We start from the raw sequence: 15934 nt of genomic DNA, 5'->3' as shown, positions 1-15934 counted from the left end.
CTCTCTGCAGTGTATGGTGTACCTGGTATGTACTTGGATTCTACAAATATTAGGTTTCAGTTCTGAACAAATAAAAAAGAAACTTTTAAGCAAAATATTTGATATTTTTGACCAATTTTGAAGTGATGGGGAAAAGAAAAGACCTAAGTCCTAGAAAAAAGGACAAATCTGTGTTTTGTTAGAGAACTGTGGCCTAAAACAAAAAGAGATAACTAAGAAGTTAAATATTTCATCACGAACAGTTAGTGCTGTGAAAAGAAAGCTGGATGAAGGATAAAAAGTTGAAGCTGAAAGAGTCGGAAAATGTGGTCGTAAAAGAATAACTACCCCTAGACTTGAGAGAAAAATCAAAGTAATGGCCCTCAGTGATAGAAGAAGTTCTTACAAAAAGATATCTATGGAATTAGCTAGTCAGGGCATTAATGTAAGCCGTAAAATAGTGAACAATCGCTTATTAGAGAAGGGAATGAAGGCATACAGACCAAGGAAAAAGTCAAGACTCACGGACAAAATGAAGCATGCCAGGCATGATTAGGCTGTTGAGTATGAAAGTTGGACGGAAGAAGATTGGTCCAAGGTAATCATTAATTTAGCTTTCTATTAGACCTATTATAAGATTTTATTCACTTTATATTTTTCTATTATATGATTTTATTTAGTCTCATCATGTTTTCTGACTAATATCAGTAGGTGTTAATCATGACTATAAATGTAATTTTTTTACTATGATTTCTGAGATACTTTGCAGGCATTTTTTTATTTCAGGTTGTATTCTCAGATGAGTCAACAATTGCTATGTTGCCTGTGTGCCTGGAGAGGAGTTCAAGTCTGAGTGTCTTAAGAAAACATTGAAGTTCCCTACAAAGATCATGGTATGGGTAGCGATACCTATCTATGGAACAAGCCGTCTACATATCGTGGAGGGGATGATGAACCAGTGAAAGTATATAGAAGTGTGAGAGAAATGTCTGGTTCCTCAAATCCATGATTGGTTTACTGATAAGGAATATATCTTTCAACAGGATTGTGCTCCTTGCCATACAGGCAAGTTGTCAAAGTCATGGGTCCTAGAGAATGATTTTTCTGTGCTCAAATGGCCTGGGAATTCACAAGATATAAAACCAATTGAGAATTTATGAAATAATTTGGAGGACGAAATATATAAAGTTCTTATCACTACAAAATTGCAGCTTGTAGAGAGGTAATCCATATCTGGTTCCACAACGAGGCAATTATCAAGTTCTGCCGTGATTTAATTATGAACATGCCCAAGAAGTGAAAGCATTGAAAGCTGCTAAAGGTGGTCAAACCAAGTATTAAAACTTTAATATACCTGGAATATATAATCTTTGACTATATTTTTCTGTGATGATCATTTTTGAAGTAAAAAACTTGATTATAATTTAAAAACTTAAAAATCCATAATAATAATTCCAGTACTGTACTTTCTCAAAACTTTTTAAATGTGACAGCCATGTGATTTCCCGTGTACTCTTCATATTTTATTAATCAATATTTTTACTTTTAAGGCGCCCATAATAAGATTTTTATAGTCTACTTTCGAAAACCTAGCTTTATATTGTTAGTACGCTGAATTGTATTATTTACGTTATTGTATTACGACATATATTATTATTTATCGCGACTAACATTGCTAACTAAAAGAGGAAGAAAAAAAAAAATTCGGATTGGCTGTAGCCTGGGAACAAAAAGCATTAAAACGTTTGCCATCCCCTGTCCAAACGTGAGGACACTGTTGAAATAAAATTTTTAACTGTATTGTAATAAACTAAATTTAAATTTATATAAATTAAAATCAATTTATATAACCTAGCATAAATTAAATTTATAAAAAATTAAAAAAAAAATTGTAAAAATGATTAAAATTAAAACCTGCCGATAATTACAGGCAGGTTTTAATTTTAAATTTCATAGAAAAGTATTACAAAACTAACTTTTTCGTAGAAACAAATTACAAAAATTATAATCATGCAAAATCTACAACCCCCTCATTTTTAGGAGTTGGAAAGTTTGCATAGTCATATATTTTGTATTTTACAAAATTTTTCAGCGAAATTTAAAATCTATCGATAAATTTAAATTCAATTTAAGGTAGTAAAGTTGAAATTTTCTACATTATTTCTCTCACGTTTATGCAATAAGAACAGGGGAGGGCGGGGGCAAATGTTTTAGGGTCTTTTGTTCTTAGGCCTATCCCATCCCCATATTTTGCGAGGCCTCCTCATATGACATAGGTATGAGCATACTTAAGTTTGGAGTTTGTAAAATCTGTGAAAGTGTCTTATCTGAAACAAAAATCATGCGGGCGCCCATGACTCAGGGAAAGTTCCTTGATAAATGGATGCTCTGAAACTTTTAAAAAGAACTTATTTAATTTGTTTATAGTAATTTATAACTATATTTCCATTTATTTTGTCAGCTCCAGTTGCTTTCAAATCTTTTAAAATTCTTCAAAATATAATTTGGGTGATAGCTCATTGGAGCAAATGCCTTTATCAATAGTTACTAAAATATCATAGAATGAAGCTTTGGTAATTGATATTTTACTTGGCAGGGTTGGACCAATATCAATAAAATATTTAGTAAACTCATGAGCTATAATTTTTAGCTTATATAAAAGTTTTAAGCTCCAGATGTTTAAACTTGATGCTTCTGGTTGATGCACAGATGCATCTGTGAATCAATCTGTCGCATCAAAAAAATTTGCATAAAATCGGAATGGCTTCCGCCATTTTGATTTTTCGTAATGTCTTCTCATTTGGCATTGGTATGAACATACTTAAGTTTGGAGTTTACACAATGCGTGAAAATATCCTATCTAAATTATCAAAAAACCCTGTGGACGCCCATGCCCTGCGCGTTTAAAAATTGCCAAAGTTGTCAATACTCATAAAAAAGGTGAAAGATTCACTATAATTATCAACTCATCTTTATCCTATCTTGATTCGATCTTAATTGTACATGATGATAATAACTGTGTGCGCATGAAGATAATAACTGTGTAAATAAAACTAAATGATGTGAGGCTTCATTGAAAAAAACTAAAAGAAGGTATTATTGTTTAGACACAATTCTAATAATGAAATCTTTTAAAAAATTTTTTATAGGTATTCGATCCAATATCTCAATATGCAATAGTTGGAGCTAGAAGATTCGGATTCTGAGTATGTGCCAGACCCGTCAAAATCAATATCTGGAAGTATATCTTTATTGTCTGATGCATTTTTGATGTATTTCATTGTTAGGATTTCTCTAAATACTAATATTACTAGCTCTCTACTCAAGCACTAAAAGTGAGAAAGAAGACCAACCACCAACAGCAATTAAGAGCGGAAAGAGGAAAAGAAACCTCACATGCATGGAAAAAAAATGATAAAAAACTGAACCGCGTTTTTGTAAAGCATTACGTTTCCTCTACAGGAAACTGTGAAGTCTAGGGAACTAAAAAAGCCATGCAAGTACAATATTGTTAAAAGTTCAACATGCATTTCAGCATAGAAAAGCAAAAAAATATTTTTAATAAGTTTTTGATTGGTTATGCATTGCGGGACCAGAAAAATCAGTATTTTACTTCCTGCCTAACAGGAAAGTGAACTGATCAAGGCAATAGATGGAAGCAAACAGAAAAATAAAAAAACTCTTTATAAAGACTTTTTTTTAAAAATGCTTTTTTTTTTGTCTGAGTTGTATATAAAATCTTTGATTAGCAACATTCTGGCTTGATTAGCAAAGCTCCGGCTTGACAAAACCAGACCAACGGGGCAAACGCTTTCCAAAAAAAATACCCATAAACAGCACGGTTGACAGAATTATAAAAAAATAAAAAAAAGTTCCCGACACACAAAAATCATGACAACAGGGAACGTACTGCAAAAAAATATCTTGGCAGAGATTTAAATATCAAGATGGTGCACAATATTAACGTTGAAGAATGTACTGCAAGCCAAGCGGCAATAGCTAAGAAGTGGCTCTACCATAAGATTTTTAATGAAAATTATCGTCTTTTGTTCCATTCTCCGGAAAAAGACGTGTCAAATACGTAATTTTTTTTTTAATAAACTGAATCATATTTAGAAGAAGAAAGGACAGAAACAGAATGTCGGAAAAATTTCACTTGAATGATGTAAGTAACAGGTATCATTTGAAGGCTGTAGATAAAAAGTTGGTCGCTAAAAATTCGGAATCAATAGTTGTAATAGCGGACCTTCAAAAATGTTTGCCTATTCCGTACTTAGAAAATAGCCAGAGTTTTAATTTAAGAAAACTCTGGACACAAAACTACATTATATATGATAGTGCAAGAAAAAAAACATTTGCATGATGTGGAATAATGACTCTTATTGATGAAAAACTACTTTCGTTTTCCCACATAAACTGTATTCAATCAAAAATTCGTAAAACCATTTGGTTAATATACAAAATTGTCCACATGTAACTAATTTAATAACAAATAACTAATTCAATAATAAAAAAAGTATGAAACTCTACTCCGCCGCCGCCCTCCCTTTCCCCTCCAAATAAGACGATTTTTAACTTAAAGTTATTTGAGGAGTATAATCGGTAAATTAGACATTTGACACATTTCAGCCGGGTAATTTTTAGTAATGAGGACTAATTTTTTTTTTTTTTAAATAATAATAAAATAAAAAAAAAGCAGTTGGCTTTTTTAAAGGGTTTACCCACCTCCCCTTATTTTATTCCTCAAAATGCCCCTGCAAATAGTATACTTATAAATTGCCAAAAACTAATAGCAAGTATTCTGGTTCTGGGATTACCCAGAACCAGAATACTTGCTATACCCAGAACCAAAGCTAAGGAAAACTTTTCAAAATTATAAGTATTTAAATATGTTAATATTTATTCCAATATGTAACACAATTTTTATTCCTTCTAAGTGTTATTTTTCGATTGCTTATGTCTAAAGTATATAAAAAAATGATTTCATTAAGCACAAACTTTGCTTACACGACAACAGCACAAAGAAAACTCGTTTATTTGTGAAAATATAACAATTTTTTTTCATTTTTGTCATTATAATTAGGTAAAAACAAATTTTGCACAAGAGATAGACACAGTCGGAAAACACTCAACAAGGTTCAATAAGCGCCCATGCTCTCCTTGAATAAGCGAATTAATGATATGGACTTTCAGAAACATTCTGCATTCTATTTTGGTGTAATTTTTATAAGATTCTGCATCAACTCCACATACTTTTCAGTTTTTTAGTTACCTAGGAAGCCCTTAACAACTGCAACGAAACTGCTCCAAGTGCTCTCTCCGTACTCCGTAGCTTTTGTCAGCTTTGCGAAATCCTCACATTCTATGTACAATTATACCAGCCCTGACCTTAGCCTTGGACAGCTTAAGAAAAAGATCTTGGAGGTATTAAAGTGCTGTTGACTTCTTGTCAAGAGCAGTGACAAATTGCTAAATGAGGCTTAATTTGGGGCTCCGGGATGAACTATCTATGAATAGGCGCCATTCAATAGGATTGCATGCGATACCTATAGTCTGTAATAGACCGGCGATATCGTTGCTGAAGAAGTTGGAGAGTCTTTGATGTCGCTTCCTCTAATCCGTGACTTGGACGCTATTATCAACCAAGTTCCAATGTTTGATCCTGGATATTAGAAGCTCAGTATTCAATTTGGTAAGCTCAAGGTCTAGGAAAGTACGGCTTTCTAGCCAACTTCATCTGCGGAATCGTAGTTCATATCTCCATTATCTGCCTTGCCATCTGACTTCCTGCTGTCTCTTGAAGATGGTCGATGCCGCCTAGGAGAAGTAGGAACAGGCAGATTGGTGCTGCGTAGTAATGGGGCGTGGGAAGAAGGTGTGTCCAGATAAGTGATCTGAAGGGTTTTTTTGCTGGTGCGAAAATTTTTTCGGTTTTTCATGCATAAGTAAGAGTTGCTTGAGTGGTCTGTCGGGTCTTGCTAAAATCGCGGAATAGCAAACTTCATGGCTCGATTCTTTCCTCTGCACCAACCTGTAACATAGCACATAATAAAAACTCATAAAAAAAATTATAACAATTTGAAGACAGGAAATTTCTCGAAAACTCGCGGAACAGAACAAAAGCGAAAATTTTTTACATAGTGTTATGACTAGAGTAATTTACATATATATATAAATTACATATATATATATTTATATATATATATATATTTATTTATATATTTATATATATATTTATATATATATATATATATATATATATATATATATATATATATATATATATATATATATATATATATATATATATATATATATATATATATATATATATATACACACGGTGTGTCCAAAAAATAACCGAACTTTTTGGATATAAAATAAAACACACATTATATCATCATTGAAAGTTATTACTAATTCAAAATAGGTTCGATCAGACTCAATACAACGTTTGGCACGATCAACCAGCGCATGCATAGATTTTTTAATGTCATTTATAGGAATGTTCTTCAGCATCTCGGTTACAGCTCCTTGAATGGCTGGGATATCATCATAAAGTGCTCCTTTCATCTTGGTTTTCAGTTTTGGAAATAGAAATAGCCTTTGGACTTCCATTCAACAGATTGACGCTTAGTTTCAGGGTCATATTTAAAGCACCATGACTCATCACCAGTTATGATCGAATCAAGAAAGTCTGGATTGTTTTCAACAGTTTCAACAATGTCTTTGCAATGCTCCACACGAGCGATTTTTTGCTCTTCATTTAATTCATGTGGAACAAAACGCGCACATACCTTTCTTTTACCCAAATCTTAAGTTAAAATTTTCCAAACAGTGTTTTTACTTGTGATTAATTCCTCAGCCAACATTCTCGTAGTAAAATTTGCATCGATACCAATGATTTCACGGACTTTTTCCACCAATTCAGCACGATTACTAGCTTCTGGACGACCTGGCCTCAGATCGTCATTTAAATCCTCACGACCATTTTTAAATCGTGTAAACCACGTATAAACTTGAGTACAACTCATACAATCTTCACCATAAACTTTTTTCATCAATTCGTATGTCTCGGCGAATTTTTGTTCAAGTTTAACACAAAATTTTATATTCGCTATTTGTTCCATTTTCGTTTTGTAACATTAGGACGCGTTTTTCTTTTATTGAAATGGCAGTAACTTTCACATCTGTCATTCGTTTTACATGAATGTAGGTGCGTTTAAAAGAGGATGAATGTATCTTTTTTATGCTGCAAATTATCAATGGATGGCGCTGCATGTTATATGATTTAAATATAAAGTTTGGTTATTTTTGGGACACACCGTGTATATATATATATATATATATATATATATATATATATATATATATATATATATATTATATATATATATATATATATATATATATATATATTCTTGTTAGTGTATTCTAAAAATATAGTGCTCGATGTTCTAACAAGAACAGAGCAAAAATAAATCTAAAAAAATTAATTGTTTTTTTATCATTTATTAACGCGTTTAATTATAGCGGTTCTCGGTGGTAATAGTTCCTGGTGTTTTTTAAGTTTCCGCGTTTGTTGCTTTTTTTTAATTTTAATTAACTTTATTTTAAAAATAATTGATTAAAAATTAGAAAAAAAGTATTCAATGTTTTATCAATAGACGCATGCGCCTAAGAGTACAAAGCTAGCTTTATCTTCAGACGATGATTTTGCAAGTAAACTTCAATTAAAATCTATATTTATTTGTCTAACATCTGCTACTATTGTTACAGGTTTCTATCTTTGGATTAAAAAATTTTTAAACAATGAAGTTTATTGTTTAAAATTTTTTAATCCTAAGATGGAAATAAACTAAAAAAAAAAATTACTTGAATGAAATAACAACATCTTAATTATTTCTTTGTCGCAACTTTATTTGGTTTATTCAATAAACCAAATAAAGTTGCGACAAAGAAATAATTAATTTGGTTTATTGAATAAACCAAATAAAGTTGCGACAAAGAAATAATTAAGATGTTGTTATTTTATTCAAATAATTTTTTTTTTTTTTAATTTATTTCCAAAATGGTAAACTTAAATAAATTAAACTTCTAAAAGCGATATAGATATTATTTATCGATACTTATTATTATCGATATTGTATTGATATTATAAATGATGCTTTATATTTAGCGATGACAATGAGTATGACATCTGATATAAGTTTAGTTGATGTATTAAATATTTTAGCGGATTTAAGCTCAAGCAGGTCTGAACTCTGCACTTTAATTTACTTTGATACTGCAACCGGACTTAATGCGAAAATGATTTCAGCGGCTTGTTTTATTGTTGGTTTGTTAAATTTTATCTCAAACGTTATGTTATCATATGGAATTTATAAATCAAAATTAAGAAAGAGTTACTCTCAAAATGAAAAATTGGTTCTGCTGTTGTCGTTTATTGATCTTATTGCTGCAATTAATAATACCCCACTTGAAGTAGTATTGTTTTTATGTCTGAAGAAGATCAATTGTTTGACTATCACTGTTATTGGATTTTTTATGGTGTTTTTGTTGACATTCTCTGGTTCAATGACAGTAGTTATTTCCATAGAACGTTTTATTATAATTTTTAATGACAAAAAATGCTGTGGTTTGTTTTTCAAAGGAAGTTACTTGATACCAATTATTTTTCTATATTTTTTTGTATCAATTGGATTTGGAGTTTGGTACGCCATTCTAAACTTTTTCTGGCCAAACACTATTTTTGGCATTAGTTCTTTCTTTTACATTAGTGCAGTGTACGTACTTTCTAATCTTACGTCAGCGCTGCTTATTAATGCCGTGATATACATGAGAATTTCGAAAAAGCTTATGCATAGCAGCATTCAAGTTAAACGAAACATTGCTGTTGAACAGCGCTTAAGTCGTACAATGATAAGCATTTCAACTACTATGGTTATATCATACTTACCTATTGTAATCAATCTTTTCAATATTGCTAGTTTTACCAATCTTGAATCCATAAGCTCAGGACTAAAAAACACATTTTGGTGTTTAGTTTTTTGCAAATTTTATTCCTCATTAAGTGCAACTATATATATGACTAGAAGTAAAACAGTTTCCCGCTTATATTTTTCGTACTTTCGTGCTCTATTTTTAAAAATTCAGTCTCAAAACTTTGTCAAACAAGAGAGAAATGATCAAAAAAACATAGAGAGCCGTTTGTAAACCTTACCATAATTGACAACATTTAAATATCTAGATCTGTGTAAACAGCAGGTTTAGCGTCTGTGTTATGGTTTGATAGATTAAGGGTCAGATTTTTTTCCAGTATAATATATATATATATATATATATATATATATATATATATATATATATATATATATATATATATATATATATATATATATATATATATATATATATATATATATATATATATATATATATATATATTATATCATGTTATTATATTTTATATTACGTTATACTATATTATATTATTTTATATTATATAATATTTAAAAAATTTGAGTTTAAGGTTTGTATGTATTGCAAAATGTAAGATAACTCACAGTTTAAATGTTTGAGCAAATTCTGTTTAAAGTCAAAAACACTTTCAGCCATATTTGATTTTATAAACTCGCTTTTACTTTAAAAAAGTACAAAAAGCTCTCGCCAGTTTTTTACTATTTTTTATAAAGATTTGCCACAAACATTTCTTTATTGTTTTTGTAAAATTAATGAGTTCTTCTTTATTTCATTTTTATGTGAGCAAAAATCTAAAATATTGCGGTACTAAACCCAGTCGGCAAATTTAGTTGTAAATGCGCATTAGAAACTCGTTTAAATACGTATCGATGTGGTATGTATGTTAGCCATTTTATCATATCGAACACGCATTAGAAATACGCATTAGATGCGTATAAAGACAGGTATACAATAGGACGCCTACAGGGTATCAGACTCGCATTTGAAACTCTTGTAAACACGTATAAAATACGATAACCAGAAAATATTCAATACGATATTTTCCTGGTATTACATGCGCATTTAAAACTTTCCAGAATACGCATTATTTACGAATATATGTTAGCCATTTTATCGTGTCAAACGCGCATTAAAAATAGACATCAGATGCGTATAAAGACAGGTATACAATACGACGCCTACTGAGTATCAAACTCGCATTTAAACACGTATAAAACACGATAACCAGAGAATATTCAATACAATTTTATTAACTAATATGAGTTCATAGCATAATGATAATGACTAGCAGTAAGCAATCCGTAATACGGGTTATGAGTTATTAAATCATTAATAACAATAAAAACACATTAATAACTTGATATATTATCTAAAATAATAAATACAAATTTATCTATAAATATTTTAACTTTGACTCCGTATCAGCAACGTCATTGCTTATAGGTAACGACATAAAGACCGCATTAACATCAGTTGAGTTCTTTCAAGATCTGTCACAACACAAATACCAGAAAAGGAAAGTCAAGGAAAGTCATGAAAAAAAATTTACAATTTTTAATTACAAAAGTACTATTTGCATTTTATTGTTAGTAGAATTAGGATAATAATAACAGAAAATATATGAACCTGTCATTTCGAAAAGGGCACAAGTCCATTTACTAAAACTTTTCAAAATCAACAAAAATATGATTTTTATTAAAATAATGTCTAGGTTGCTAAAGAAATTAAACATAGAAGTAGATAATTAAAGAACGTATATAATTTATGTATTTTTTATTTTTTATAAAAAACATAAATCATACAGAAATTTTTAATTCAAACTTATAAACTAACTGCTAAAAGTTTTGGACTTATGTCCTTTTCGAAATGACAGGTTCATATATTCTGTCTACAGAAAAATTAAAAAAGATTATAAAAAGGCTAGACAACACAATGTATACATTGTTACTATAGTAACGCTGGCAAATAACACCACAACTTAATAAGATATTTTATCAACTTAAATACTTGGACTAAAAAGATTTTATTTATTACAATATTTGAACAATCAAGGGACAATTATAGTTAAACAATTTGAGCAACTATATCATAAAATAGCAAGCAACTGGTAAAATATTTCTTATAAATGGTCATTATCATTTGTGGTATTAAGAAATACGTAAGAGCTCAGTAATTACATAAGTTTTATTAAATCTCCCACTCATCTTAGAGAGAGAGAGAAAGAAAGTGTTTCCAAAGCAGCATGTTAACAAATGTAAAAAAGCACGGAATAAATACTAGTAACTGGTTTTATTATGTTACCAGTAAACAAAATTATTTTTACCTTGATTCAAAGCTAATTTCCAGCATTTCTTAATTAAGCTCCAGCTTCTCTCTAACTGTTGACTAATGATTAATAGAGTAAATTTCATATCATACTAAATTTACAAAAATTAAAACCATGTTTCAACAGTTAGCTAACTAATCAAAAGATGACAAAGGATAGACAAACTAAAAAAAAAAATTTAAAAAAGAACACAATTATGATAGAAATTATAAAAAAAAAAAAATTATTTAGATTTAAAAGTGTTAATTGTTACTATAAATAGTTAAACTCATACTTTGCTTTGTTCTGAAGTGTCTAAAGTAAAATCAAATTAACAGACATTAACACTGCTTGACACTGAATTCTGTCAAGTAAGTTTTCTGCACTTCGAGTTACATTTCTTACATTTCATCAACGATTAATTTTATCCTGCCTAGATCTCTTTTTTTCATTTGGCAACTATTTTAAAGTTGCCTATTAACATTTTACATTAATAACTTTGTTGAGCCTAATACTATCTATTTCAATTTCACTGTTATCATATTACCAGTAATCTTACTATTGTTACAATTGAATAAATGAACATAAAAGAATCTTACAAATTGTGATCTTTCCTAATCAAAGACTTTATTTAAACTTAAGATTTATTGAAATCCATATCTTTTTATATGTTTACATACATAAGTCGTTTATCAAAAATATTAAACAATATTTATTTACATCAATTATTTTTAATTAACAAAGAATCTACAATGCACAAAATTATTTTTACCTTGATGAACAAAAATAATAAATGCACAATCTTGTATAAAATATTGAAGCAATGTCAGTCAGTATATTTTACTCTAAAGTAATCATGTTAAATACACAAAATATATATCTATTATAATATATATCAAATATAAAATAAATCCAATATAAAATAAAACAAAATAGTAAACTAACTCAAACCATTATCAGTTACACCGTGTGAAGTAACTAAAAAACACTTCAGTTCTTTTCAATCACTCTAAAAAATAACTTTCAGCTCTTTCCAATAGCACTAAAAAATAAAACAAAACTTGCTTAGCTGAGTTGCCTAGTTTATAAGAATCTAAAAACAGATAAGTAAAAAACCAAGAACAAACAAACATTTATTTTTTAAAACTACTATATTTAAACAAATTAAATAAAACAAAGAATAACGCCAATTCTCCTTAAAAGCTAAAAAAAATTTTCAGCTCAAATTTGCTTGCAGACCTTGCTTGTAAAATAAAATGTGAATAAGAAACACATTTAGAAAAGCCTAGAAAAAATTTATAAAAATTTACATACATTTGTTCTTTTATATCGCATAAATCCAAGATATGATAAATCTGAAATGAAAAAATGTAATTGTTAAGTAAATACAAAGAAAAAAATCAAACATGAATCGAAAATCAGTATATCTGATAGAGATAAGATGTCATGATAAGAGAGTAGTAGTTGTTAAATATTGTTATTTCATGTTAGCTTTTAGAAAACAAATCATGTTTGTACTTCATGGTTCTTAAAATATTCAAATTGAGATATAAACAAAATGTATATACGGCAAAATGATTTTTCTCAACATGCTCAACACGTTTGCCAAGTCGCACACTTTGAAAACATGGAAACAACATAATATAAACATACATAATAACTAAAAAACACAATACATTCATTCAACTTTATATAACATATACAAACACCTCATATAATATTTATATACACAATAGATACATTTTATACTATTTTAATGACACATTTATAAAACAATTACATAGCACATATTACCACATACGTATATTTATCAAAAACTTTTTAACTTTGAACATAATATAAACATATATGCAAACTACAAACATATATAACTTGAATTGCGCGAACAAAAAATTTAAAAATAACATGAAAAAATCTAAAAAGATTCATATATATATATTCATATATATGAATATATATATATATATATATATAAACATATATCTTGTAATAAAATATCAAATTATAATTATATTTAATTTAAATCAAATACTTATTAAATAAAGAGAAAAACAGATAGAAGAACTGCAATCCTTATAACAAAATTTAACCTTTAGCAACAATAAAATGTTAGTGTTTGCTCGAAATTTTAATTTATTTTTCTAAATTTTTTAAAACAGTACGAAAAAAAGGTAATAGCATAACAGAAATGTTAATAAAATAATAATCAACATAATAAAATAAGCAAGGTATGAAATGATAGGATTTATAATATATTTAAATTATATTAAATTAGAACTTAATAAATAAAAAAAAAGATAATAAGAAAATAAGAATATAATAAAAAATAAGAATAAAACAAAATAAATTTAAAAGTAGTAATAAATATTTTTATGATAAAGTTTTAATAACTTTTTTAGTACAAAAAAGTACTGTAACTGTATTGGAGATATGCGATACTGCTTTAGCAGAACGATATCTCTTCATACAACTTTTTATGTATTCCTGACTATTCCTTTTCATTCCAGACAAACTTTTTACTAAATTTCTCAAATGAAATTATTTTTATTTAAATTTTGCTTTCACAATTTCAGTTTAAGCATGCGCTTTAAAGCAAAGATTTTCGTTTTTCTGTTATATGTTGATATAGTAGTTTTAAAAAATAAATGTTTGTTTGTTCTTGGTTTTTTACTTATCTGTTTTTAGATTCTTATAAACTAGGCAACTCAGCTAAGCAAGTTTTGTTTTATTTTTTAGTGCTATTGGAAAGAGCTGAAAGTTATTTTTTAGAGTGATTGAAAAGAACTGAAGTGTTTTTTAGTTACTTCACACGGTGTAACTGATAATGGTTTGAGTTAGTTTACTATTTTGTTTTATTTTATATTGGATTTATTTTATATTTGATATATATTATAATAGATATATATTTTGTGTATTTAACATGATTACTTTAGAGTAAAATATACTGACTGACATTGCTTCAATATTTTATACAAGATTGTGCATTTATTATTTTTGTTCATCAAGGTAAAAATAATTTTGTGCATTGTAGATTCTTTGTTAATTAAAAATAATTGATGTAAATAAATATTGTTTAATATTTTTGATAAACGACTTATGTATGTAAACATATAAAAAGATATGGATTTCAATAAATCTTAAGTTTAAATAAAGTCTTTGATTAGGAAAGATCACAATTTGTAAGATTCTTTTATGTTCATTTATTCAATTGTAACAATAGTAAGATTACTGGTAATATGATAACAGTGAAATTGAAATAGATAGTATTAGGCTCAACAAAGTTATTAATGTAAAATGTTAATAGGCAACTTTAAAATAGTTGCCAAATGAAAAAAAGAGATCTAGGCAGGATAAAATTAATCGTTGATGAAATGTAAGAAATGTAACTCGAAGTGCAGAAAACTTACTTGACAGAATTCAGTGTCAAGCAGTGTTAATGTCTGTTAATTTGATTTTACTTTAGACACTTCAGAACAAAGCAAAGTATGAGTTTAACTATTTATAGTAACAATTAACACTTTTAAATCTAAATAATTTTTTTTTTTTTATAATTTCTATCATAATTGTGTTCTTTTTTAAATTTTTTTTTTTAGTTTGTCTATCCTTTGTCATCTTTTGATTAGTTAGCTAACTGTTGAAACATGGTTTTAATTTTTGTAAATTTAGTATGATATGAAATTTACTCTATTAATCATTAGTCAACAGTTAGAGAGAAGCTGGAGCTTAATTAAGAAATGCTGGAAATTAGCTTTGAATCAAGGTAAAAATAATTTTGTTTACTGGTAACATAATAAAACCAGTTACTAGTATTTATTCCGTGCTTTTTTACATTTGTTAACATGCTGCTTTGGAAACACTTTCTTTCTCTCTCTCTCTAAGATGAGTGGGAGATTTAATAAAACTTATGTAATTACTGAGCTCTTACGTATTTCTTAATACCACAAATGATAATGACCATTTATAAGAAATATTTTACCAGTTGCTTGCTATTTTATGATATAGTTGCTCAAATTGTTTAACTATAATTGTCCCTTGATTGTTCAAATATTGTAATAAATAAAATCTTTTTAGTCCAAGTATTTAAGTTGATAAAATATCTTATTAAGTTGTGGTGTTATTTGCCAGCGTTACTATAGTAACAATGTATACATTGTGTTGTCTAGCCTTTTTATAATCTTTTTTAATTTTTCTGTAGACAGAATATATGAACCTGTCATTTCGAAAAGGACATAAGTCCAAAACTTTTAGCAGTTAGTTTATAAGTTTGAATTAAAAATTTCTGTATGATTTATGTTTTTTATAAAAAATAAAAAATACATAAATTATATACGTTCTTTAATTATCTACTTCTATGTTTAATTTCTTTAGCAACCTAGACATTATTTTAATAAAAATCATATTTTTGTTGATTTTGAAAAGTTTTAGTAAATGGACTTGTGCCCTTTTCGAAATGACAGGTTCATATATTTTCTGTTATTATTATCCTAATTCTACTAACAATAAAATGCAAATAGTACTTTTGTAATTAAAAATTGTAAATTTTTTTTCATGACTTTCCTTGACTTTCCTTTTCTGGTATTTGTGTTGTGACAGATCTTGAAAGAACTCAACTGATGTTAATGCGGTCTTTATGTCGTTACCTATAAGCAATGACGTTGCTGATACGGA

At 28.1% G+C, this 15934-nt stretch overlaps 1 protein-coding gene across 1 annotated transcript; it reads right to left on the bottom strand.

The window, feature by feature from the left end:
* Positions 1 to 6560: 6560 nt before the first annotated feature.
* On the bottom strand, positions 6561 to 7109 carry LOC136080180 (protein GVQW3-like). The gene is made up of 2 exons (XM_065796792.1): positions 6878 to 7109; positions 6561 to 6793 (listed from the first exon to the last, which is right to left on the bottom strand). Exons 1-2 carry the CDS (start codon positions 7107 to 7109, stop codon positions 6561 to 6563), a joined length of 465 nt encoding a protein of 154 aa, XP_065652864.1.
* Positions 7110 to 15934: the final 8825 nt, after the last annotated feature.

Source organism: Hydra vulgaris, chromosome 05 (genome assembly GCF_038396675.1).
Source record: "Hydra vulgaris chromosome 05, alternate assembly HydraT2T_AEP".
Taxonomy (NCBI): Eukaryota; Metazoa; Cnidaria; class Hydrozoa; order Anthoathecata; family Hydridae; genus Hydra; species Hydra vulgaris.
This window is presented reverse-complemented; position numbering and strand designations above follow the sequence as displayed.